The sequence below is a fragment of the Notechis scutatus genome, chromosome 1 (assembly GCF_049901735.1).
Source record: "Notechis scutatus isolate UNSWTSFEM ecotype Mainland chromosome 1, rNotScu1.2, whole genome shotgun sequence".
Classification (NCBI taxonomy): Eukaryota; Metazoa; Chordata; class Lepidosauria; order Squamata; family Elapidae; genus Notechis; species Notechis scutatus.
The window spans coordinates 5,717,265-5,744,836 of record NC_142009.1 but is presented as its reverse complement, the minus strand read 5'-3'; the positions used below and the strand labels follow the sequence as shown (position 1 = coordinate 5,744,836).

At 45.9% G+C, this 27,572-nt stretch overlaps 1 protein-coding gene across 2 annotated transcripts in view; it reads right to left on the bottom strand.

Moving 5' to 3' along the window:
* Positions 1-3,951: 3,951 nt before the first annotated feature.
* The window catches only part of SLC47A1 (solute carrier family 47 member 1), a 38,942-nt gene continuing 15,321 nt past the window's right edge, over positions 3,952-27,572 (bottom strand). For both annotated transcript variants that reach the window (XM_087971605.1, XM_087971661.1), the window contains exons 5-17: positions 24,030-24,072; positions 22,373-22,417; positions 21,107-21,204; positions 18,213-18,310; positions 17,045-17,158; positions 12,812-12,879; positions 10,775-10,883; positions 7,687-7,762; positions 7,196-7,265; positions 6,745-6,877; positions 5,468-5,562; positions 4,934-4,994; positions 3,952-4,519 (exon numbers count right to left, since the gene is read on the bottom strand). In XM_087971605.1, the coding sequence (XP_087827731.1) occupies positions 4,284-4,519; positions 4,934-4,994; positions 5,468-5,562; positions 6,745-6,877; positions 7,196-7,265; positions 7,687-7,762; positions 10,775-10,883; positions 12,812-12,879; positions 17,045-17,158; positions 18,213-18,310; positions 21,107-21,204; positions 22,373-22,417; positions 24,030-24,072 (1,246 nt within the window). In that variant the 3' untranslated portion in view covers positions 3,952-4,283. The remainder of the gene's footprint in view (positions 4,520-4,933; positions 4,995-5,467; positions 5,563-6,744; positions 6,878-7,195; positions 7,266-7,686; positions 7,763-10,774; positions 10,884-12,811; positions 12,880-17,044; positions 17,159-18,212; positions 18,311-21,106; positions 21,205-22,372; positions 22,418-24,029; positions 24,073-27,572) is intronic.

The following is a 27,572-nucleotide window of genomic DNA, read 5'->3' as shown; positions in this document are numbered from 1 at the left end:
ACGTTAGGTAACCTATGTTATTCCTAACAGGACCTTTAAGACAAAGTTACTGTATTGATTTGTACTATATTCCGATTGGTTGATTATATTGCAAATTACCATAAGAGGGAGCTAGAGATCATAGCTTGCTCTCTCTGACATTCTGTTGCTATCGAAGGTTCTCTGCTGTGCTTATACTTTGATATCTTTGTTTACTGTAAATGACAAAGGCAACCGGTAAGAAGACTTTTGTAATTGGATATTCTTTGGACTGTAGAACGATATGACCTGGACCGCTTATTGGACTGTGCTATTTCTTAAAGTAAACTTTAACTCAATTCAGTGTAGCTGTGTGTGGCTGAATAATTATTCATAACTACTCTCATAAATGTTTCCATGTGCATATCCTTGTTACTCAAGGGTTATGCTGCACATATCATAACAGAGCAGCCTTGAAGGTCTTGGAGAAGATACCCAGATGTTGGGATGTGTCTCCACCTAGAACTGTGTTGGCGAATCTATGCCACAGTGGCATAGATTCTCTGCAGAGCCATTTCCCCCAGGCACGCGAGAGGTCACCATGAAGAGCCCCACTGTGCATGCGCATGCGCCACCATCGCCCGACAGCTGATTGTTGGGTATCTGGCGCGCATGTACAGGGTGCGGAGGGGGGTGCATGGGAGACATGGGCATGCGGAGGGGGTGCTACACGAGGGAATTGCACATGCATGCGCAAAGATGTGCGGCGCATGAGGGGAATTGCGCACACATGCGCAGAGACGCATGGCGCATGAGGGGGTCGGCACGCATGCGCAGAGGGTGTGGGGGGGCCAGCATGCATTGCCTTCTGGTGTGCACACAATTATCGGAAAGGGAGCCGAAAAAGGTTAGCCACCACTGACCTAGAAAGATCAGAATCGTGAAAAACATGGTTCTCCCTGTGACCATCTATGGAAAGTTGGGACTTTAGTGAAGAAGGAAAGGAAGTGTATTCTTATTTGTTTGTTTGTTTGTCAAACACCTACAAGATAACAAAAATGAACGCAAACAAGAATAAAGGGAGTAAATACAAATAAATGGGGACAGTAAGACAGGGACAGTATGCCCCCTTTAAGGACCTCTTAGGAATGGGGTGAGGTCCACAGCAGAGTTTTTTTTAAAAAAACAAAGTTTTTATTTTTTAAGACAAACATATACAAACAAAACATAAAAACATAAAACCATCTTCCATTTTATATACATACAGTGTGTCAGTTGGTTACAAATCTTTTGTACTATCTTTTCATAGTCATTGCTCACGGTTTATATAAATTCTCACATTGTCAAACTAACATGTTTATATATTTATCAGTTATTAATCATCCGTGACTAAACTATTTATTCCATCACTTTATACGAGATATTCCAAACTTTATTATGAAATTTATATTGTACTTCCATCCAGTGGTTATATATGTCTATATTATATTTTATATCAATCTATTAAAATTCTATTACAAAACTACCTAGTCTATTACATTACCATGTTTTTTTTGTCCAACCATTGATAAAACAAATCCCATATCTTCTAAAATTGTTTATCTTCTTGTTCTCCAATTTCAAATGTCAATTTACTCATTTCTGCACACGGTAGACAGTTTGAAGTTGAACGTGAAGCTGTGAGGAGCTGAGGCTGTAACAACGGAGTCAGGTAGGGCGTTCCAGGCATTGACCACTCTGTGGCAGAAGTCTTATTTTCTGCAATCGAGTTTGTATCGGTTTACCTTGAGTTTGTATCGGTTGTTTGCCCGTGTGTTATTGTGGTTGAAGCTGAAGAAGTCATTGGCAGGCAACATGTTATAGCAGGCATCCATTTTGTGAACTATGCTTAGATCGGACCGCAGGCGGTGCCGTTCCAGATTGTCCAGGCCCAAAATTTCAAGAATTCTATTGTGAGTGGAAAGTGGAGTTCAGAAATACCTCTGAACCCTCTCAATTATGTTAATATCCGATATACAGTGCAGGTTCCAGGGGGATGAGCTGTATTCGAGAATTGGTCTGGCAAAGGTTTTGTATACCCTAGTTAACAATGCTGCCGGAGAAATTTGGTGTTGGAGAAGACAACTGAGTGGACCATAGATCGTCAAGAAAACCAACCAATGGATTATCAAACAAGTCAACGCAGTTTTCCCTCGAGGCACAAATGACCAGGTTCAAACCACCCTACTTTGGATGCATGATGTGACGATCCAACTTTCTGGAGAAGAAGAGGACAATCTGCAGCAAGTTTGAGGGACTCAAGTTATGGGGCCGCAATTGGAAGATCTGAAAGATTAAGTTGGAGACAGATCTTCCTGGAGAAAAAATATTATCTATGAGGTCACTAAGAGGTGACACTAGATTGACGGCATATAATCAACTGGAAGACTCAGCTCCCTGGAGAAGCTCTGATGCTAAAAAAATTGGAAGGATAGAGAAGAGGGTAACCAGTAGCCAGGTGGAGGGAACTCAAGTCACAGTGCTAATGGAAACATCATTGGAAGACCTGAAGAAACACTTTGGAGAAGAATTCCTTTGAATTCCGGGTGCTGGAGAAAACTCCTCAGAAGATGAAAACAAACTGATGGATCATTGAAATAAATCAACCAGGGGTTCTTCTTCAAAACACCAGTGACCAAGCTCAAACAATCCTATTTTGGACATAGGATGTGTTTTAGAAATTTGGAGAAGTCCATAATTTTGGGGAAAGTAGAAGGAAGAAGAAGAAACAAAGAAACAAAAGAAGGAACACAGGAGGAGGAGGAAGAGGAGGAGGAGGAGGAGGAGAAGCACAAGAGGAGGAGGAGGAGAAGAAAGAAGCACAAAAGGAGGAGGAGGAAGAAGAAGAGGAGGAGGAGGAGAAGCACAAGAGGAGGAGGAGGAGGAAGAGGAGGAGAAGCACAAGAGGAGGAGGAGAAGAAGAAAAAGAAGCACAAAAGGAGGAGGAGGAGGAAGAAGAAGCACAAAAGGAGGAGGAGGAAGAAGAAGCACAAGAGGAGGAGGAGAAGAAGAAGAAAAAGAAGAAGCACAAAAGGAGGAGGAGGAGGAGGAGGAGGAGGAAGAAGCACAAAAGGAGGAGAAGAAGAAAGAAGCACAAAAGGAGGAGGAGGAGGAGGAGGAGGAGGAAGCACAAGAGAAGGAGGAGAAGAAGAAACTCAAAAGGAGGAGGAAGAAGAAACAAAAGGAGGAGGAAGAGGAAGAAGAAACACAAAAGAAAAAGAAAAGAAGGAAAAACTAATCAAAGTTAGAAGTTGTTATGAATCATTCTTGCCATACAGGTAGTCCTCGACTTACAGCCGTTTGTTTAGTGACTTTTCAAAGTTACAATGGCATGGAAAAAAGTGATTCCGGACCGTTTTTCACTCGTAAGAAGCATCCCCACGGTCACATGATCAAAATTTGGGCACTTGGCAACTTGCTCGTATTTACAACGGTTGCAGAGCCACAGACTCGTGTGATGACTTTTTGCGACCTTCCCAGCCAGGTTCTGACAAGCGACAAAGTCAGTCATGGAAGCCAAATTTGCATGACAGCATGATTCACTTAACAACAGTGGCAAAAAGTTGCAAAATTGGGCATGACTCACTTAACAACTGTCTTGCTTTATAGCACCAGGAAATTGTGGCCTGATTGTGGTTGTAAGTCAAGGACCACCGAGACATAGATGGCATGGAGTGACATTAGAGTTACAAGGATATGGGTGGCAGCAAGGAGCGGTCAAGAATCAAGATGGCTCCCACAACAGCACCGTGAAAATTCACCCTGTTTTATGCACATCAAAAATTGGGAGCTTTAGTCGACTCATCAAAGCTGCCATCTTGACTTTTTTGACCCCACCTGGGGACCTCCTTGAAGCATAGTGGTCAACCAAACCCTCAACAGTTTTCTTTTTTAAAAAAAAGCAATTTTATCAGTGAACGTGTAAAGAAAACACCTGGATATATTCCAATGTGATTTTTTTCCTTTCTTTTTTAATATCTATTTTTATTTTATTCCAAAAAAGTTAAAATACAAAACACCAATTTTTTTTTTAAAAAAAATTTTTTTAAACACTTGGATTTATTCCAATGTGATTTTCCAAGTGCCTTTAAAGGCAAGTTAAGTCTTTCCACCAAGTCTTTCCCCATCGTTGGTCCAGGCTGATGGTAAAAGAGCAACCATTCCTGGGGATCAGATCCCAGGCTGGATCACTTTTAGATTCTTTGGGGGTGAGCACTAATGAGGTAAGAAGGTCTCCCAAACGGCTGCCCTCTTTGGTCTTCCCATGTTGCACAACTCCGCCGTTCTCAGAGCAGGAGATGGATGACAACCCCTAAAAGCAAGGTGGCGACGGCTAACAGCAGTGCCAGTCCGCGCCGGAGAAGAAGTTGCTTGCGGGATAAGGCCCCTGGTGTCGGAGAAGCAATAAACTGGGGCACCTCTTCGCCGGGAAGAGGCTCATGGTCCTCTAAGTTTTCACCCGGGTGGACAAAACAGCTGGGAGTATCTCCATTGGGCACCTCCAAATTCATCGCAAGATAATCTGTGTGGAGACCACATGCAAATAAGTAGACATTACTGATTGATACGCTCGACCTGACCATCTGTTTCTGGTGGACATACAGCAGGCCTGGCCTTAGAACCACACTTGGGCCACTTACTCTCTTTCTCATCCCAACCCCCCTCACAGGATTGTTCTGGTGGGGAAAAGAGAGGAAAAGGAGGAAGGTGTACTGGCAAAAAATAATAAAGGTGGGGTCCAGAGAAATAAATAAAATAGATTGCCTTGCATGGCAGACCAAATGTAAAATGCAGTCGAATAAATCTTGTAACAGCCAATGGGTGCTTTTAAAAGTTGTCCAAATTTTTTTCACATTGTTTAAAAAAACCAAAAGGCTTCCTTTCCAACACCATGCACATCACATCACACAAAGAGTAAAGGGTAGAGCATTTTTACCTGCACTGACAGAATCCTCAGGACTTCCTTCTCTGGCTGTTAGTCCAGCTCGAATCTGAGCCTAAGAGAAACAAGCCGAACAAAACAAGCAGAACAAATGCGCCATACTACAGGGGGGTCAAACTCAAAGGTCCAGGGGTTGGATCCCACCCGCGGAGTCCTTAGATCTCACCCACGGGGCTGCCCTGGAAACAGAAAAGGATCGGCTCACAGGTGCCTTCTGCCAGCGAAAACGGAGCTCAGGAGGGCTGCATGCGCCCGTCCCAAACTCTGTTTTCGCTGGCAGAGGGTCGGAGCAGGCCGTCATAGCCGTAGACAGAGCTCGGGAGCCCGTTTTCGCTGGCAGAATGCTCGGGCCTCCAGAGGCGCCCGCAACACACAACTCTGATGCGCTCCTCAATGAAATCAAGTTTGACACCCCTGCCATAGGAGCCGATGGTTTGCTTTTCTTCTGAGCCGAGCCCATGAACCCATTCCTCAGCTGGTACTCCTGAGGGCAAGGCACAATCAAGTCTGCAAGGCAGAGATTTTTACCTCTTCGGCGGCTTTTTTCCAGTTCATGCGTAAGACGACAACCAAGAAGGATGCAGCTTGCAGAGAGATGCAGACGATTAATCCGGTCCACAAACCTGCAGGGAGAGCAAGTGGTTTATTCCAGAGCCCTGTTTCTCAACCTTCTGCAGCTTTAAGACGGATGGACTAACTCCCAGAATTCCCCAGCCAGCATAGCTAGCTAGGGAATTCTGGGGTTGAAGTCCACCCGTCTTAAAGTGGGTAAGTTTGAGAAACATTGCCTAGAGATTAAAGCTGTGTATAAAAGCCTCTTCCCATTTTCCCTCATAACAATCCTGCTAGGTAGGTTGGATCAAAATCACTCTAGCCTGGGGGTTGCCGGCTAGGGAATTCTGTGAGTTGAAGTCCGTCCCTCTTAAAGCATGGATGGCTGAGGAATTCTGTGAGTTCTAGTCCACCCATCTTAAAGTATCCTATGTGGGGAATTCTGGGAGTGGAAGTCCTCCCCTCTTAAAACCTGCTGGCTGCAGGATTCTGGGAGTGGAAGTCCACCCCTCTTAAAGCATCCTTGGCTGGGGAATTCTGGGAGTGGAAGTCCTCCCCTCTTAAAGCATCCTGGCTGGGGAATTCTGGGAGTGGAAGTCCACCCCTCTTAAAGCATCCTTGGCTGGGGAATTCTGGGAGTGGAAGTCCTTAAAGCATCCTTGGCTGGGAATTCTGGGGGAAGTCCACCCTCTTAAAGCATCCTTGGCTGGGGAATTTGGGAGTGGAAGTCCACCCTCTTAAAGCAGGCTGGCTGGGGAATTCTGGGAGTGGTCCAGGCTGGTGGGGAATTCTGGGAGTCCTCCCCTCTTAAAGCATCCTTGGCTGGGGAATTCTGGGGTGGAAGTCCTCCCTCTTAAAGCAGGCTGGCTGGGGATTCTGGGAGTGGAAGTCCTCCTCTTAAAGCATCCTGGCTGGGGAATTCTGGGAGTGGAAGTCCATCCTCTTAAAGCATCCTTGGCTGGGGAATTCTGGGAGCGGAAGTCCTCCCCTCTTAAAGCATCCTTGGCTGGGGGATTCTGGGAGCGGAAGTCCTCCCCTCTTAAAAACTGCTGAGTTTGAGAAACACAGTTTTAGATGGTGAGTTTGCCCGTGGAACTCACTGCCACCAGATGGGGAGGGACCCACTGTGGCTTTGATAATGGGATCTCAAACACCGTATGAGGCACATAGGGCTGGCTGATAGTCCCACAGACCAAGCCAAACATCTGGAGGGCAGCTTGCAAAGGGAAAACGGCCCCTCCCGGCCGGCTCACCCATCACGCCAAGCTTGTACACGAACATCAGTGTAACCCCAATGGGCAACCCGACGACGTAGTAGCCCACCGCGTTGGCGATGGCGCCAATTTTCTGCTTGCCGGCGCCCCTCAGCACCCCTCCGGAAGTGGCCTGATGAATGGAGGCAGAGCAGGGAGGTTAGGGCAGTCCCCTAAAAGGGTCTCTCCATCCCGAGACGAGGATGGCTTAAGATCCCCACTTGGCTGGCCTACCTCCCAAGGTTGTTGTCCCAAGGACAGGGCACATTGTGTGGAGCTGCTTGGGAGGAAGCCCAGAGAATGTGGCTGCCCCAAAGACCCCCTTTTTTTTAAAAAAAAAAATCTTTTTAAAAGGAGCAGGTTTTCTAGTCCTCATGGCTACGAAAGCCCATTTGGGCGCCAAGAGGATTCGCACCTCAACCCACGGCTTTGAGCCCCGCCGGAAACTCACCGCCATGGCATCGAACAGGTGAAACGGTGAGAAAATCAGCATCACTTTGGAGACCAAAGCAACAATTTCTCTATTAAGGGGGAGAAATTATATATTAGGAGATCTGAGTTCTAAAGTCTGCACTGGGGGAAAAAGTTCATATACATGTAGCCTTAGAATTACAAGCATTTGTTTAGCATCCGTTCGAAGTTAACAACCGCACTTAACAAAAAAAAGATTTGTGACCGGTTCTCGCACTTACAACCGTCGCATTGACTGACCCTGTGCGTGCGCGCGTGTGTGTTTGTGTGTGTGTGGTCATAACTTGGGAAATGGTTTTAGTAAGCAGCTTTTGGTGGCTTGGTTATAATTTCAAATAGTCGCTCCTGAGCGACCAGTCGTAAACCGAGGACCACCTGTACATGCAGAGGCACGGCAGGCAGCCTCCCATTCCGGCCTTCCTTCCTTCCCTTCCTGAGACAAAGGGGAAAAGAACGAGGAGGGGGTCTCACTTGTCGTCCGTGAAGATGTAGGCCACCACATCCTTCAGGGCCGCCAGCAGCGCAGCGAAAACCACCGCAAGGACCCCTGGGAAGGCAGAGAGGAGGGTTAGGGTCCGAAATGTGGGTCCAATGGGGTAGCGGGTAGGGCTTCAGCCACCCCTCCTTCGCTGCTCTAAGGACCCCAAATGATGCCTTGGGAGAGGGGAGAGGCGGATGGGTCTGAGGGGATTGTCAAGTGGGGAGGGAAAAATTCAGAGTTAGAGAAGCCAAGGGGGTTAAAGTAAGATCTCTCTCTCTCTATCCATATTTATCTATATACCAATCTATCAATTTACCTATCTATCAATCATTCATTTCTGTCTATCTATCTATCTATCTATCTATCTATCTATCTATCTATCATCTATCATCTGTATCTGTCTTTACCGGTCTGTCTATATCTAATCTGAATCTATCTATCTATCTATCTATCATCTATCTATCTATCTATCTATCTATCTATCTATCTATCTATCTATCTATCTATCTATCATCTATCTATCTCTTCTATGAATCTATGTATCTTTATCATTATCTATCATCTATCCATCCAATCATCCATCTATCTATCTATCTATCTATCTATCTATCTATCTATCTATCATCTATCTATCTATCTATCATCTCTTTTATGAATCTATGGATATCTTATCATCCATCTATCTATCTATCTCTTCTATGAATCTATGTATCAATCTTTATTATTATCTATCTATGATCCATCCATCCATCTATCTATCTATCTATCTATCTATCTATCTATCTATCTATCTATCTATCCCTGTCTTCCTATCTATGTATCTATGTATCTATGTATCTATGTATCTATCTATCTATCTATCTATCTATCTATCTATCATCTATCTATCTATCTATCTATCTATCTATCTATCTATCTATCTATCTATCATCTATCTATCTTTTCTATGAATCTATGTATCTTTATCATTATCTATCAACTATCCATCCATCCATCCAATCATCTATCTATCTATCTATCTATCTATCTATCTATCTATCTATCATCTCTTTTATGAATCTATGGATATCTTATCATCCATCTATCTACCGTGTTTCTCACATAATAAGGCCGGGCCTTAATTTCCTGAGACCCAGGAGGCCCAAAAATGGAGCCCATCTCTATCTATCTGTCTGTCTGTCTGTCTGTCTGTCTGTCTATCTATCTATCTATCTATCTATCTATCTATCATCTATCTATCTATCTATCTATCTATCTATCTATCATTTATCTATCTATCTATCTATCTATCTATCTATCTATCTATCTATCTATCTATCTATCTACCTATCTATCTATCTATCTATCTATCTATCTATCTATCTATCTATCTATCTATCTATCTCTGTCTATCATCTATCTATGTATCTATGTATCTATCTATGTATCTATCTATGTATCTATCTATCTATCTATCTATCTATCTATCTATCTATCTATCTATCTATCTATCTTTTCTATGAATCTATGTATCTTTATCATTATCTATCAACTATCCATCCATCCATCCAATCATCTATCTATCTATCTATCTATCTATCTATCTATCTATCTATCTATCTATCTCTTTTATGAATCTATGGATATCTTATCATCCATCTATCTACCGTGTTTCTCACATAATAAGGCCGGCCTTATTTTTGACCCCGAAAACCGGCTAGGACGCTTTCGGGGTGACTCTTAATTTCCCCCCTTGCATCCTCGGGTGGGCGGGCGGCGACAGCTTGGATGTTCGGGAGACCTTCCGCCACCGTTAATTTCCCTTCTCCCTTGCTGCCGTAGCGTTACCAGTCAGGGCTCCTCCCTGCAACCGGAGCCCTGAGGAGACACTTGGCTTCAGGCGCTCCTGTGGCCGCCCCTTTGCCTCGATGGTAAAGTGAATTATTTTAAAACCTCCGCTCATCCTATCAGTAGCTGAGCAGAGCCGGGAAAGCAAGCCGGGGTGTTTCCCTTGTTCTTTGGCGGGAGCCAGTATCGCCTCAGCGGGGCAAGGCTGGCAAGCTGAGGTGGAAAGCACGTATTCAGAGATCAAGTCACTGTCGACCCTTTCGTGCAGCCAGTCCGCCGCTCCTGAGGCCATCCGGGTGGCAGTGCAGGAAAGCAAGCAAGGTCCGCTGTCTCTTTTCCCTCAGCGAAGCGCCGCCGCTTGCCACCGCCACCTGCAACCGGCACCGAATGTCACCAAGGCAACGAGTGCCCCGTGGCAGAGCCGCGCGTGCTGGGCAGAACCAGGAAACACCCGCGGCTTGCCTGCCACGGCCCTGGAGGCACTTCCTGAGGAAGCAGCTCCGGGGGCACGCAGCCACCTCCCCTCCACCCACCTTGAGGATTTGCCTTTGGCTTCCCGCCAGGGCCGGGCGCCGTACGGGCTGGGCAGAACCAGGAAACACCCCCTGGCCGCGGCCACAGGAGCGCCCTTTGCCTTCGCCAAACGCCGCGGTGTGTGTTGCTGTATGGTAAAGTGCTCCAAACGCAGGCAGCAAAAACAAAGCTCAAGCCCCTCATTTCCTATCAGGGGAGGGGCTTAATTTGATTTTATGCCAATAAATCATGGCTGGGGGCTTCCTATTGGTGGAGGGTCGTATTGTTGAGAAACACAGTGCGATGAATCTGATTATCAGAGCCGGGAAAGCAAGCTATCTACCTGTACCTACCTACCTACCTACCTCCTGCCCAGCCTATCCATCTATGAATCTATCATCTATTTATCCATCTATTGATCAATATCCATCCATCCATCTATCATCAATCTATCCATCTCTACATCTCTCTCCCTCTCCATCCGTCAATCCGTTCATCCAATTATCCCTCCCTCAATCCATCTCTATCAGGGCGATCGAGGGTGGATTCTGAGGCTCTTTTAAACTAGCAGGGTCCTTGAGGTCCTCTACTCTGCTTAGGTAGGACAAGGCATCCGCTAAAGCTGTGTCCCTTAACCTTAGCAACGTTAGAGGTCAGTGGGCTTCAAACTCCGAGGATTCTCCATCCGGACCGGCATTCAACTCCGCCCCCCTCCAAGGTTTAAAGAGACATACACACCGGTGCAAAGGAGGGCCATGATGCACGACCTCTTGGCCTGGTCAACGTCCCCTGCGCCTAAGGCATTCCCCACGCGGACACTGGAGGCCACGCTCATCCCTTGTGGCAGCTGAGAAAAAGCTCGTGTGAGTGAAGTCCTTGGTTTGGAGAGATTCTCTTGGTGCAAACCCAACCAGGGTTAACCCCCTCACCCAGGGGTCTCCAAACTTGGCAACTTTTAAGACTTGTGGATGTCAACTCATAAAATATTTCTATGGTCTTTTTTAGAGTTGCCAACAGAAAGAGAGGGAGGAGCTGCTGCAGCAGCTTGCAAAACCAAAACTGCATTCCATAAATGTTTTCAAAGATAGTAACCAGGTGACTGAAGTTTCTGCCGTGCAAAATTCTAACTGGAGAGCGTGATTGGTGACTCTGGGCTATGGATGTGTCCCATTGGAGAATATGAATTACGATACACCCAGAGGGGTGGGGGAAAACCAGGGTCAAGGGTGACAATGATGTGCCTCGTAGTGCCAGCATGTTTACTCCCAATAAATCCTTTTGAAGTTTTGGAAGTTTGGCTTCAATGGGGGTAACTGCCGGAATTCTGACAGTGGACTTCAACTCCCAGAATTCTCCAGCCAGCTATGCAGAATTCTGGGAGTTGAAGTCCACAAGTCTTAAAGTTTGGAGATCTCTGCCCTAACCCAACCAAAGGCATACTTTAGTTTCTCAAACTTTTGATGTCACAACCACACCAATTCCCTTATAAGAACTAAGGCAAGAAAGGTCGTAAAATGGGACAGAACTCACTTAACAACTGTCTTGCTTAGCAACAGAAGTGTTGGGCTCAATTGGTGTTCGTGAGTCGAGTCCCACCTGCATTTTGTCCTCTTCGCAGCTTCTCATTCAAGGGCACAGGGGCGAGGAGTTCCAAAAATGATAAAGTACCAAACAATATTTCCCGTAAGGAATAATGCACAGACAGTCCTCAATTTATGACAAGTTTGCTTAGTGACCGTTTGAAGTTACAACAGCACTAAAAATAATTTGTGGCCATTTTTCACCCCTACGACCGTTTACAGTATCCCCCATTGGTCACGTGATTGAAATTCGGATGCAACTGACTCATATTTACGACGGTTTGCGGTCTCCCGGGGTCACGTGATCCCCTTTTGCGACCTTCCGACAAGCAAAATCGAGGGGGAAAACCAGATTCACTTAACAACCGGGTTATTGGTTTAGCAACTGCAGCGATTCACTTAACAACTGTGATAAGAACGATCACAAAATGGGGACAAAACTCACTTAGCAACCGCCTTGCTTAGCAACATTACTTTTGGGCTCAATTGTGGTCGTAAGCTGAGGCTTGCCCGTACCGAATTCGACAAGTTTCAAAGCCGTTGAGTATCAAGATAATACTGTAAATCTTTACTTTCTATGAATTTTTTTTAACCTCAGTAACGACTAGCTGAGCTTTGCTGTCGCAGGAAACCTGCTGCCCCAGTTTGCCCCATTAGCCTTCAGATGCAAATGAGAAATTTTCCATTTTAAGTAATGTTTCCTGTGTCAGGATTCCGGCAGTTCCCCCCTTTTTAAATCATGAGCCTCGAGCCAAACTTCCAAAACTTCAAAAGGATTTATTGAGAGTTAACATGTCAGCACTGCCTGGGTATGGCCAACTCTGAGACACATAATTCGCTGTTCACCCTTGATCCTGGTTTCCCCCCACCCATCCCCTGGGTATATCATAATTCATATTCTCCAATGGGACACCTCCATAGCCCAGAGTCATCCATCATGCTCTCCCATTAGATATTCGCCTGGCAGAAACTTCAGTCACCTAGTTATTATCTTTGAAAAACTATTTATGGAATGCACTTTCGATTTCCAAGCTGCCGCACTGCTCTATGAAACCCCTTTCCCCCCCTCCCTTTCTGTTGGCAACTCTAAAAAGGCCATGGAAATATTTTATGAGTTGACATCCTGCTTCTCACAGCCTCCCATGGGTGTTCATTCTTTCTTCTTCCCCGCCTTCTGAATTGAGCAAATTCTTACCAAGTACGCGATGGTCGACAGTTCGTAGATGATGGACTGAGCGCCTAATTCCACTGTACTCATTAACCCTGAGAGGAGAGAAAACGTGGTTGGGATTCAGAAGTGTTACACAAAACAGTGAGACAAGCGGCATATGAATTGAATGGTAATACCTCTGCTTCCCCAAAAATAAGACCGGGTCTTATGTTTTCTTGGGCCCCAAAATCAGGCATGATATTCCCCTCTGAAAAAAAAATCGGGGCCGGCCAAAAGAGACCCCCCGCCGCGCACCAAGAAATCGCACACACAACACCAACGCTACACACCCTTCCTTTCCAGCCGGTCAGGTGTGGATCAGCTCCGGAGCTGGGCAGCTGTTTCCCTGGTGGTGGGGCCAAGGCCGCGTGTTGCACGGAGGCTGGTCTGTGGCTGCCCAGCTCCCTTTTCCTGCCGCTCAGCGGCCTCCACTCGCACCGCCCGGGCTCCGCTCAGGTATCCGGCTGGGCTGTCAGGAGTTGCTACCGCCGGCGCGGCTCAGGCGGCTCCAGTCCGCGTTGCCTCGGGAAGGGAAAGGCAAAACCGGGAGCCGCTGCTGCTGTTGCAAAGCGCCACTGCGGCTCTTCCTTTTGCCTTTCCCTTCCCGAGGCAACGCGGACTGGAGCCGCACGGAGCCGTGCCAGCGGTAGCAACTCCTGACTCGGGCCTCCGAGGGGAGGGGAAGGAGGAGAAGAAGGGGTGGGGGGAAAGGGTGGGGGGCGATTCCCAAAAAAATCGGAATTCCGATTTTAATCGGAAGAATATCATGTCTGCAAAATAAGCATTAGGGCTTATTTTCGGGGAATGTCTTATTTTTTTTCCTCATGTACAAAAGGCCAGTGGTGGGATTCAAAAAAAAACCTTACTACCAGTTCTGTGGGCCTGCCTTGGTGGGCATGGCATGGCTTGGCGGGCATGCCTTGGTAGGCGTGGCAGGGGAAGGTTACTGTAAAATTTCCATTCCTCCCCACCCCACTAACCTGCTTTCCAGCTCCGTTCTCCTCCGCAGGGCAACCAAAGAAGGCCCAGCCGATCAGCTAGGACTCAATGGGAGGCAGAGAAGGGATGGGGTTGGCGGGGCCAGTCAGAGGTGGAATTTGCCGGTTCTCCGAACTACTCAAAATTTCCGCTACTGGTTCTCCAGAACTGGTTAGAATCTATGAATACCACCTCTGCAAGAAACTTACTTCTTGTGCTTGCTTGAGAGGGGGCAGGAGGCCACGTGGTGCACTACTGCCGCCGCCATGAGGCAGGGGGCTGGAGCTGCCTCATGTGCCCCGCACCAGCTTACCTCAGAGCCCCCGCAGCCAGGTCATCCACGCCTCGACACCTGCCTCACCTTGTGGCCGTGGCACCAACACCAGCACACCACTCTGCCTCCCGCTCTGTTGCGGCTGTGAGCAAGCAGAAGAAGTGAGCATGTGGGCCACGTGGGCTCAGGCTGTTGCTGCCGCTGTGCGGCAGGTGTTGGAGCGTGGATGACCTGGCTGCGGAGGCCCTGAGGTAAGCCAGTGCCGAGGTGCATGAGGCGGCTTCACCACCTCCACCCCGCCTTGTGGCCACAGCACTGCAAGCAACCGGATGGAAAGGGCAGGCAGCCGACTGAAGTAAGGCTTATTTTGGGTGGGGTAGGGCCTCTATTATGCACACACATAAAAACATGCTAGGGCTTATTTTTGGGATAAGTCTTATTTTCGGGAAAACAGGGTAGCAAAAATAAAATAAGCAAGAAATATCATTTGCCTGCAGGCAGGAACTGGTGGGACCACAAAATAGATACAGTTGTGAATGTTGTCATCAACATTTGTCATGAACAAAGCCATCAACATTCAATTTTGCAGGTAGTAAGATTGTTGGAAGAGCAGGTACAAAAACAGCCGGGGAAGTAATTGAAGCCTGGGAAAGAGGCCCCTTATCAGTCAACAGGAGTGCTCATTTACCAACAACTTACCAGGTATTTAGGGGGTGAGGGCTTGGCAGCACAAGGACACAACAGCCAACAACTTAATAGCCGGCCATCAACACCCCAATCCAAAACTAAAAAGCCACACATAACAGGCACCATATAAGCCACACACAAAATAGCCCAAAGCACACAGAGTTAGACAGAAATTCACTGAGGATGGTCTCCAGAATGAATCCGAAAGTTTGGAAGAGTAAATTCACTCATAAAAGCTAAATTGCTCTGGTATTTTAGAATTGAAACAGATAGCACAAAACTTGCCACAAAACTTTCTTGATATGAAAGACTCAAAAAGTCTGGATAGTAGATGTGGCGGCAGAAGAGAAGAGGAAGAACTGGAGAAGATCACAAAGAGAAGACCCACAAACAGAAACAGAACGACTAGGGCAAAAGAAAGGAATAGTAGTACCCAAAGTGTCAGGCATCTTGAGTGCAATCCCAAAACGAATGGAGCACCACTTGAACACCATCGGAATTGACACATCCCCCATCAGTCAATTGCAAAAGGCAGCTTTGATTGGAACGGCTTACATCCTGCCACGAAATATTTATTAAACAACATCTGGTTATCCCAGGTGCTTGGGAATAACTTGACAGGTAGTCAATAATGCCAAATGCAGTCTAACTCCGTCGGAATTGACAAATTGACCATCAGTCAATTGCAGAAGGCAGCTTTGCTTGGAATGGCTTACATCCTGCCATGAGACTGCTAATATTATTAAAACATTCACATTTGTCTATTCTAGGTCCTTTGGAAGGACACGAAAAGTGGGAAAATATGACAAAGATATAATATATTTAATAATTCATGTAATCACAGCTGCAAGATTAGTTTATGCCCAAAAATGGAAAGGTAAAGAAACTCCAGGTGAAACAGAAATAATTAGGAAAATTTGGAATTGTGCAGAAATGGATAAATTGACACAAGAATTAAAAAAATAAGGATGATTCTGATTACTACAAAATATGGGGAAAGTATCACTGGTTGGAAACTAAGAAGGATCAAAAAATATAAAAAACGATTAACGTTTATGTATATATTATATACTATGTATATAAAATGTATTATTCTTTATATGAATTAGCAATGTAAGACAACTAGGTGTGTCAGGATGATTGCACCACATCCATTGTTTTTAAATGTCTTTTTCTTTTTTGTGTCTGTTCAATAAAAACTTACAGTAATTTTTTTAAAAAATATGCCAAATGCTATCTAAACATCTGGATGGGTGGGGGAGCACCACTTGAACTCCATCGGAATTGACAAATTCATCACCAGTCAATTGCAGAAGGCAGCTTTGCTTGGAACGGCTGACATCCTGCCACAAAGCCTTTAATATTATTAAAACATTCACACCTGTCTATTCTAGGTCTTTGGAAGGTCTCAGTGGGTGGACAAAAAATGCCCAAATCCAGTCGGAACATCTGACTGTGCAACCAACCAACGTCATAATAAAAATAGATGAAGTTGGTGGAAACCTTTGGCCCCACAACCGCATCACCGATAAAAACCAGACAATCTGATGGAATGCCATGTTGTCATGGCCCATGCAGAGAAATTTCAGGGTCAGTTTTAGTCATAAAGTGAGGGCTACCTATACAGGTAGTCCTCGATTTACAACAGCTCATGTAGTGACCGTTCCAAGTTACAACGGCACTGAAAAAAGGGACTCATGGCCTCATTCACACTAACGACCGTTGCTGCATCGCCCATGGTCACGGGATCAAAATTCAGATTATTGGCAACTGACTCATACCTACGACGGCTGCAGTGTCCCAAGGTTACTTGATCCCCCTTTTTGCGACCTTCCGCAAAACAAAAATCAACGGGGGAGGGAAGGCTGGTTCACTGAACAACCGCACTCCTAAGTTAACCGCTGCAGTGATTCACTTAACAACCGACGGCAAGGAAGGTCGTAAAAATGGGGCAAAACTCATTTAACCACCGCCTCGCTTAGCAACATAACATTTTGGGTTAAGTCGTGGTCGCAAGTCGAGGGCTACCTGTGTAACTCCACCTAAGCGTGGAAGCCACTCACCGCCTGGAGAGACAGCTGAAAGACCACCTGGTGCAGGGGTGGGCAACTATGACCCTTTTATGAATTATGGACTTCAACTCCCAGAATTCCTGAGCAAGCATGGCTTGCTCAGGAATTCTGGGAGTTGAAGTCCATAATTCATAAAAGGGCCATAGTTGCCCACCCCTGCGCCTGGTGGGTGAGAGACAGAGAGAGAAAAAGGGTCAGGGGTCTCACCTGCCAGGAAGCTCCCGATCTCAAAAGTCCACCACTCGATGCAGATCATAAACATGCTGGGCAGGGCGAGGCAGATGAAGGGACCCCATTCCTGTAAGCACTCCATCGTCCAGCCTATAAAACAAGATGGCTGCCATGTCAGGGTGAGCGGGGGGGCTGTCTCTGCGTGCTTCTATGTCTGTTGGTGTGTCCAAGCGTGTGTCTTTGTGTCTTGTCTGTCTCTGTGGGTATGAATAACAGGACAACAGATTTGGAAGGGACCTCGGAGGCCATCTAGTCCAACCCACTGCTCAGGCAGGGGGACCCTGCACCATTTCAGACAAAGGCTTGTCCAGCCTCTTCTTAGAAGCCTCCGGTTGTTGGAGCAGTGTCTGTTTTATCTGTGTGTGTATCTCCGTGTGTTTGTGCGTCTATGTATCTGTGGTGTGTCTGCGTGTTTGTGTGTCCATGTCTGTTTGTGTATCTGTGTGTGTGTGTGTGTCTGTTTGTGTCTATGTCTGTTTGTCTGTCTCTGTGTGTGTGTGTTTGTGTGTCTATGTCTGTTTGGGTGTCTATGTATCTGTGGTGTGTCTGCGTGTTTGTGTGTCCATTTCTGTTTGTGTATCTGTGTGGGGGTGTGTCTGTTTGTGTCTATGTCTGTTTGTCTGTCTCTGTGTGTGTGTGTTTGTGTGTCTATGTCTGTTTGGGTGTCTATGTATCTGTGGTGTGTTTGTGTGTCTATATCTGTTTGTGTATGTGTGTGTGCATTTGTATCTGTTTGTGTCTCTGTGAGTGTGTCTGCCTGTTTGTGTGTCTATGTCTGTCTGTTTGGGTGTCTATGTATCTGTGGTGTGTTTGTGTGTCTATGTTTGTGTATGTGTCTGTTTGTGTGTCTGTGTATTTTTAATGTGTATCTGCGTGCCTACGTCAGTTTGGGTGTCTGCTGTGTGTTTGTGGGTGTGAGTGTGTGTCTATGCCTGTGGGTGCGCTTTGCAATGTGGGATTATTGTACCCCACCCAGAGTCACCTTTTGGTGAGACGAGAGGCCATATAAACATAGAATAAATAAAATAACTTTTTGAAAAGAGGAAGGAGGGGAACAAAAGGGTTTCCAGCTGTTCCGGCGATTCTCTCAAATGCTCCCTCCTTCCTCCCCAGGGGGCAAAAAATATTCCGCTTTTTTCCCTACCTCCCCAGGTTTCCTTATGGATCTTTTTCCACCAAATGAAGAGGAAGAGCAGGGATGCCTGCAGGTTCTGTGAAAGAGTGTTGGCCCAGGCTGAACCTCTGTGGGAGAGAGGGAGGGAGAGAGAGGGAGGGAGGGAGGGAGAGAGAGAAAGAGACAGAGAGAGAGAAAGAGACAGAGGATGACACAGAGAGAGAGAAAGAGACAGAGAGAGAGAAAGAGACAGAGGATGAGACAGAGAGAAAGAGAGAGAGAGAAAGAGAGACAGAGATAAAGAGAGAAAAACAGAGAGAAAGAGAGACAGAGAGAAAGAGAGAAAAACAGAGAGGGACAGAGAAAAAGAGGGAAAGAGAAAGATAGAGAAAAAGAGAAACAGAGAAAGAAAGGAAAAGAGAAGGAGGGAGAAAGAGAGGCAGAGATAGAGAGAAAAACAGAGAGAGAAAGAAAAAGAGGGAGAAAGAGAGAGAAAAACACAGAGAGAGAAACAGAGAGAAAGAAACAGAAAAAGAGACAAAGTGAGAGAAAGAGAGACAGAGAAAGAGAGACAGAGATAAAGAAAGAGAGAAAAACAGAGAGAAAGAGAGACAGAGATAAAGAGAGAAAAACAGAGAGGGACAGAGAAAAAGAGGGAAAGAGAAAGATAGAGAAAAAGAGAAACAGAGAAAGAGAAAGGAAAAGAGAAGGAGGGGGAAAGAGAGGCAGAGATAGAGAGAAAAAGAGAAAGAAAAAGAGGGAGAAAGAGAGAGAAAAACACAGAGAGAGAAACAGAGAGAAAGAAACAGAAAAAGAGACAAAGTGAGAGAAAAAGAGAGAGAGAAAGCCTTAATGTTTGGCCATCTTGTTTGATTGAACTCGTGACAGCTAGCAACTTCATTCAGGTAGATTCACGATTTACAACCGCAACTGAGACCAGAATTTGTCGTTAAACAAGGCAGCTGTTAAGTGAGTCATGCCTGAGTTTACACCCTCTTTTGCCACTACTGATAAGCAAATCATCACCCTAAGCGAATGGTTGTAAATGGAGGACCACCTGTAACTCCCCTCTCTGCAGGTAATCCTCAACTTACGACCACAACTGAGCCCAAAAGTGTTGTTGTTAAGCGAGACATTTGTTAAGTGAGTTTTGTCCCATCTTCCAACCTTTTCTGCCGCTATTGATAAGCAGAATCACTGCAGTCATTAAGTGAATCATGCAGTTGTTAAGTGAATCCAGCTTTCCCCATTGACTTGGCTTATCAGAATGACCCCAGGATGCTGCAACCGTCATAAGTATGAGTCAGTTGCCAAGCCTCTGTATTTTGATGATGTGATCATGGGGGCACTGCAACCGTTGTAAGTGTGGAAAACGGTCCTAAGTCATTTTTTTTCAGTGCCGTCCTAACTTCAAAGGGTCACTAAATGAACCGTTGTAATTCGAGGACTACCCGTCTTCTGGAAGATTTTAAGCCACCTCTCTGGCTTTTTCACCCAACGAAGCACCCATGAGAAATTATGAGCATTACGTTTTGAACTCAAGACTTTGGACCAGGGGGTCGGCAACTATAAACACTCAAAGAGCCCCAAAGGTCCTAACCGGGAGCCACCCTGTTCAATTCTGGAGCCGACCGGAAGTCCAGTCCCCCCCTTACCATAGAGTCTCCTCCTAGTCCCATGATGGCGAACCTATGCAACACGTGCCACAAGTGGCATGCAGAACCATCTGTGCCGGCACGCAAGCCGCAGACAAACTTACCTCACTGCGTTACTTTGAGGCCTTTTTTGGCCTCCCAGAGGCTTGGAAAAAGTCTCTGCAAGGCTTTTCAGGACAAATCATAGGTCCATTTCGTCACTTCCTGTAATACCGGAAGTGATGAAATGGGCCTATAATCGTCCTGAAAAGCCTTGCAGAGGCTTCTTCCAAGCCTCTGGGAGGCCAAAAATGGCCTCAAACCACCACCACCCCAAAAACACCCAGCTGTGAGGCGCAGTGCATGCGCAGGGGGTGTGCGGAGGGGGGTGTGCACTGCATTCTAGGTACTGGCGTGCAATTTTTGGCACAGGAGCCCAATAAGGTTAGCCACCACTGCCCTAGTCCTTTTTCCTCTACCTGTCCTAACAGAAAGCCCTATCAATTGTGGAGCCGACCGGAAAACCTGCCCTTTTGCCATAGAGCAGTGATGGCGAACCTTTTTGTTGGATGTGCCGAAAGCGCAGGTGCGCGTGCGTGCCGGCACCCACAATGCAATGCGCTCTGTCCCCTTCCCTGCACTGCACATGCACACACCTCCCAGCTGATTTTCAGCCCGTTTGAGGCTGTTTTCAACCTCCTGGAGGCTCGAAGGAAGCCTCTGCAGCCTCGGGAGGCCGAAAAACGGGCCTTCCGGAAATACCGGAAGTGCCTGTTTTCAGCCTCCGGAGGGCCTCTGGAGTCCAGGGGAGGCCGTTTTTGCCCTCCTGGACGCTCAAGGGAAGCTTCTGCGGCCTCAGGAGGCTGAAAACGGGCCTTTTCGGCACTTCCGATATTTCTGGAAGCCCCGTTTTTCAGCCTCCCAAGGCTACAGAGGCTTCCCTCGAGCCTCCTGGAGGGCGAAAACGGGCTCAAACAGGCCGAAAATCAGCTGGGTGGCGCGCACATGCGCAGTGCAGGTAAGTTTGCTTGGGGCTCGCGTGCCCGCACAAATGGCTCTGCGTGCCACCTGTGGCACGCGTGCTAGAGGTTTGCCATCACAGCCATAGAATCTCTTCCTGGTGCCCCATACTTTCCCCGCCCCCTCCCACAACCGGAAGGTCCTCTCAAAATTGGGGCGCCAACCAGCGAAAAGGAGCCGCACCAGAGGGATGAAAGAGCCACATGCGGCTCTAGAGTCACGGGCTGCCTACCCCTGCTTTGAATCGACATTGAAATCTGTCACACTTACACCACACCCAGTTTGAAGGAGTGCAGGAAAATGGTGTTCATGATCACGTTCAACACGTTCACCACCACGCCGGTCACTACTTGAGGCAAGAGCACAGCCTGGAATGTGAGAAAAGGATTTATGTGAGCACCACCTCTATAATATAGGAACCGTGATGGTGAACCTATGGCACGCAGAGCCACTTCTGCCGGCTCGCGAGAGGTCGCCTGGAAGAGCCCCACTGCACATTCACGTGCGCTGCCCCCTGCCAGCCGATTGTCGGGTATCTGCTGCGCAGGCGTGAGGGGAGACGCGCGCGGGGGAGATGCACACGCATGCGCAGAGGCATGCGGCATGTGGAGGGGTTGTGTTCTGACCCAAACCTTGTTCCAAGGAAACAGAGGTAACAGCAAAACCTTTTAATGATTCTTTAAGAATTCTGTTCCTTCCCGGTTAAAAGGCTGTTTCAAACTCATTGTCTCTGATAAGAAGGAGCCTTGCCAAGGTTGTGCAACGCTGCCAAGAACACTAGATAAAGTTACTAAGAAATATTTCAAACACAAAGTCTCCAAACACAAACCAAGATATTCCGAACGTCCACCAGGCTTGAGTACAAAAACGTCTTTGCTTCCTGCAAAGAACTCCGTTTTCTCAGCTGGCTTTTATCTCTTAAGGGAGAGGCCATTACCTTGCAGCCTTACTCCCGAGTCGCCCGTGCTGCTGCAGCTGCTCTTTCCTTCGAGCAGCCCTGCGCGCACTGGGCACAGGCTCCTTGGGAACCTCTTCATCACTGCTGCCGGCCTCCACAATCTCCGAAGGCAGCACTTCATTCCTTGATAGTCTTGGCCCCATCCCTGCATCACACGCAGGCCCCTCATCCGCGTCCTCGCTCTCTGAGACCTCAGCCGTCCGCACCTGTTGCCAGCAAACCACAACAGGTTGCGTGCACATGCACAGAGGTGTGTAGTGCGGGAGGTGGGTGTCGTGTGCCCATGTGCAAGGGGGAGCAGGAATCGCGCACACATTGCATTATGGATGCAGGCACTCGAGCGCACTTTTGGCACGCAACGTGGAAAAAGTTAGCCCTCACTAATATAGGATCTATTGCTTTTATTTTTTTAAATGCACAGTGCGAGCTTATGAACCAGAGACAAATCCCTTGGGTGTCCAATCACGCTTAGCCAATAAAGAATTCTGTTTTATGCTATTTTAAGCATCATCCTAATCTGCTGCTTTTGAGGTATGGTTGCCTCTCCCAGAAAATTCTGCTTTGAAGAACAGACGTACCTGACTTTGCAAATAGCGCGTTTCCAGCTGGTAGATGAACGCAGCCTGAAAATGCACAGATTAAAATTAGTTTCTCGGATTGAAAAATCAGTTTCATTGTTATTTTATTCATTTTTGTTTTATTTTTCCTGCCACACAAGGAAAGAGAGGGTCCCAAGTGAATAGTCAATGAGGAAGAAAAAAACAAAAAGCAACGATTCAGTAAGTCCTCAACTTACGACCGTTCATTATTATTTTTCTTTATTAAATTTATAGGCTGCCCATGTTCCCCAATATGTCAACGATGTCGGGCAACTTAATACGAGTCATAAAAAATAGAGAAGTAATTAAAATAACTTCATTTAGTGACCATTCGAAATTAGGACCGTGATGAAAAAAGTGACTTGCGACCAGTCCTCGCTCTTACGACCGTCACAGTCAGGTGACCATATTTGGATGCTTGGCAATAGGCATGTATTTACAATGGTTAGAGCTTCCCCGGGGTCACGTGATCTCCATTTGTGACCCTCCCAGCTGGCTTCGGACAAGCAAATTCAGTGGGAGAAGCCCGATTCGCTTAAAGACCGTATGATTCACTTACTGGCAATCCTAGACAACTGAACCCCAAACTTCTACCGCTAAGCGAGACAGCTGTTAAGTGAGTTTTCTCCCATTTTACGGCCGTTTTTGCCATGGTCGATAAGCGAATCACTGTAGTTGTTAAGTGAATCAGTTGTATAACAAATCTGGCTTGCCCCAATTGACTTTGCTTGGCAGTAGGTCATAAAAGGAGATCACATAGACCCTGGGACAATGCTACCGTCATAAATATGAGTCAGTTGCCAAATATCTGAATTTTGAGCATGTTGGGATGCTGCAACAGTGATTCATGTGAAAAACGGCCATAAGTCACGTATTCTAGTGCCGTTGTTCCTTTGGTCACTAAACAAATGATTATTAAGGGGAGCACTAACTCTACTTGCACTAATTCATTTAATAACAGTGTCACAAGAAAGATTTGTGCACGGCTCACTTAACAACTGCCTTGCTTAGCAACGGAAATTCTGGTCATAACCACCTTTGAGCCCAAAATGTATGTTGCTGAGTGAGAAATGTGTGAAGTGAGTTTTGCCCCACTTTATGGGTTTTCTGGCCACCATCGTTAAGTGAATCCCTGCCGTTGTTAAGCGAATCACACGGTTGTTAAGTGAATCTGGCTTCCCCATTGACTTCGCTTGCTAGGAGGTCGCAAACAGGGGAATCACGTGACTCTGGGGACACATCATAAAGTGGAAGCTGTTGAATTTTGATCACGTGACCATGCTGGAAAGGTTGCCGCGAGCCATCTTTTTTCCGTGCCGTTTTTACGTCAAACGGTCGCTAAATGAACCATTGTAAGTTGAGGACTCCCTGTAATTTTTTTCTTCTTCTTCAAATAACCCTTCACTTGGGATTCCCACTGCACCCTGAACTCTGAAGCCCGGTTAATGAAACGTAATGCTTGCCCTCCCCTACCAACTCAGGTCTCGGCTGACAAGCCACCATCTCTTCTTAACCCAACAAGCTGTTCACTTCACCTTCCAAAGTCCTGTTCACACAACCGACAGACAGTCTTTCCCTGGATCTGTTTTCGCCTGGTGTGTATGTGTTGTGCGAACGCAGCCAATGAAACACTTACCGGCAGAGCTGGAATGAAGATCATCACGTAAATGTGGGTTAATCTGCCAGGAAAAATTGAAACACTTTTTAATGGGATGGGAACAAAAGGACTGGGGGGGACATGATATCAGTCTTCCAATATCTCAGGGGCCGCCCCAAAGACGGAGGGAGGTCAAGCTATTCTCCAAACCCCTGAAGGCAGGACAAGAAGCAATGGGTGGAGACTAATCAGGGAGAGGAGCAACCTGGAACTAAGGAGAAATTTCCTGACAGTCAGAACAATTAACCTGTGGAACTGCTTGCCACCAGAAATTGTGGATGTTTCATCACTGGCGGTTTTTAAGAAGAGACTGGACAGCCACTTGTCTGAAATGGTAAAGGAGATAGAGATAGATAGATAGATAGATAGATAGATAGATAGATAGATAGATAGATAGATAGATAGATAGATGGATGGATGGATGGATGGATGGATGGATGGATAGATAGATAATAGATGATAGATAGATAAGATAGATGTATTATAGGTAGGTAGGATAGATAGATAGATAGATAGATAGATAGATAGATAGATAGATAGATAGATAGATAGATGATAGATATAGATAGATAGATAATAGATGATAGATAGATAAGATAGATAGATGTATTGTAGGTAGGTATAGATAGATAGATAGATAGATAGATAGATAGATAGATAGATAGATAGATAGATAGAGATAGAGATAAAAATAGATAGATATAGATAGATGATAGATGATAGCTAGATAGAGATAATAAATAGATAAATATAGATAGATAAGATAGATATGATATATAGGGTCTCCTGCTTGAGCAGGGGGTTGGACTAGATGACCTCCAAGCTCTATTCTGATTGATTGAGACGGGAACCCTGGTGGGGAGGCAGTAGAGGTAGCCCTCAACTTACAAAAATTCATATAGTAACCCTTCGAAGTTACAACGTCACTGAAAAAAGTGACCTGGGACTATTTTTCACACAACCATTGCAGCATCCCTCTGGTCACGTGATTCAAATTCAGACTCTTGGCCACTGACTCGTATTTATGACGATCACATAGTGTCTGGAGTTCACATGTTCCCCTTTTGCGACCTTCTGACAAGCCAAGTCAATGGGGGAAGCCAGATTCACTTAACAGCCAGGTTAGTGATGTAACAAGCGCAGTGCTTCACTTAACAACTCTGGCAAGAAAGGTCCTAAAATGGAGCAAAACTCACATAACAACTCCCTAGCTCAGCAACAGAAATCTTGGACTCAACTGTGGTCGTAATTTGAGGACTACATATGTGTGTGTGTGTGTGTGTGTGTGTACATATGTGTACACACACACACACCTCTATTCATGTATGGGTGTGTGTCTGCCTGTAACACACACACACGCACACACAAACTCTTGTTTCAAAGACAAGCACAAATATTGGAAGCCTTCTTTTCTTGACGCCCAGCGCCCAGCCCTCAAAAGTAGACTGCCCTTTTCACTGGAGGTTCTCTTGTAAGGCAGAATTGTGTTGTTGTTGTTTATAAGAAAAAGAAATTGAAGGATCTGCTATTAACTCCTTCTTCCCCTAAAAAATATGCACCCCCCAAAAAACAGGAACGAGAGAAGAGATGAAAAACAAAAAAAGGGAACTTAAAAAAGATAGGTCGTATAGCTGTTACACAAGAGCAAGGTGTGTTTTTGGAACACGCAATCCAGCCTTGTCTGATTTTTAAAAAAGCAAATACAATCCTGCTGGCATGAAATAGGAGAATCTGTGATGTTAAACCGGCTCTTTTTGTCCATTTTTCTTTTTCCGCGCTCCACCCAAACTAGACAACACAGTATCAACAGTAGAGACATTCAAATTTCTAGGTTCTATCATATCACAAGACCTAAAATGGACACATCATCAAAAACATCATCAAAAAAACACAACAAAGAATGTCCTTTCTGCGCCAGCTTGAACTGCCCAAGGAGCTGCTGATGCAGTTCTATAGAGGAATGATGGAGTCTGTCATCTGCACCTCTATCATTGTCTGGTTTGGTTCTGCAACCCAACAGGCAGACACAGATGCCAGAGGATAATTAGGATTGCAGAAAAAAATCATTGCTACCAACCTGCCTTCCATGGAGGACCTGTATCCTGCATGAGTCAAAAAGAGGGCTGTGAAAATATCTACAGACCCCTCACATCCCGGACATAAACTGTTTCAACTCCTACCCTCAAAACGACGCTATACAGCACTGCAGAACCGGAACAACTAGACACAAGGAAAGTTTTTTCCCGAACGCCATCCCTCTGCTAAACAAATAATTCCCTCAACACTGTCCAACTATTTACAAAGTTGGTAAATAGTAGTGCACTACTATTGCTATTAATCTTGTCATCACTCCTTATCACCCATCCCCTCCTACTTGTGAGTAGGAGTATGTATGACTGTAACTTTGTTGCTTGTATCCTTACCATTTATACTGCCTGTTTCCTCGTATGATTTGGTTGCTTATTGTACCCTCTGACTATCATTAAGTATTGCACCTGATGATTCTTGACTCTTGATGAATGTATCTTTTCCTTTATGTACACTGAGAGCATTTGCACCAAGACAAATTCCTTGGGTGTCCAATCACACGTGGCCAATAAAGAATTCTATATTCTATTCTATTCAAACAGAGAAAATTAAAGACTTGGTTTAATTGGGTCGATGGCTTAATTTGATCTGGACGGATTTCTTGAAAGGGACACCTGCGATGAGCGTCCTTTTGTGTGCATGTGTAGGTTGAAAGTAGCGTCAACATAAACCAGTGTGTGGGTAGCCCTTGACTTATGACCACAACAGAGCTCAAAACTTCTGTTATTGAGACATTTCTTAAGTGAATTTGGCCTCATTGTGCAACCTTTCTTGCCACCGTGGTTAAGTGAATCGCTGTGGTTGTTAAGTGAGTCCCATGGTTGTTAAGTGAATCTGGAATCCCCCATTGACTTGGCTTTTCAGGTCGTTGAAGGGGATAGTGTGACCCTGGGACACGGCAACCATCATAAATGTGAGTCGGGTGCCAAGCCTCTGAACTTTGATCACGTGACCCTGAGGATACTGCAATGGTCGTAAGTGTGGAGAACGGTCGTGAGTCACTTTTTTCCACTAACATCATAACATGGAACAGACCTTAAATGTCATAAGTCAAGCACTCTCGATAATCCACCATCACTTAAAAAACTTTTTCTTTCAGAAAAGCTGTATTTCCTGAGTGATTATGTTATTTTAAGGGGGCCCTCAAAAACAGGTGCTTCCTTGGCTTTTTTGACCTCCTGCCCTCATGTATGGCCATGGTTTGTTTGGTTTATAACTTGGTTTGTTATCCACTGTAATACTTGAAGCAGCCAAAAGGGACCTGAAGTACAGCCAGAGGAGGGATGCTGCCAGTTCGCACCGATTCTGGCGGGCCGGTAGTTAAGACTAGGCAGAGTTTGGCGAACTGGCAAATCCCACCATTGGCTGGCCCCAGTTTTTCGGCCTGTTTCTGAGCCGTTTTCAGGTTATTTTTGGGGCCAAAAACAGCCTGAA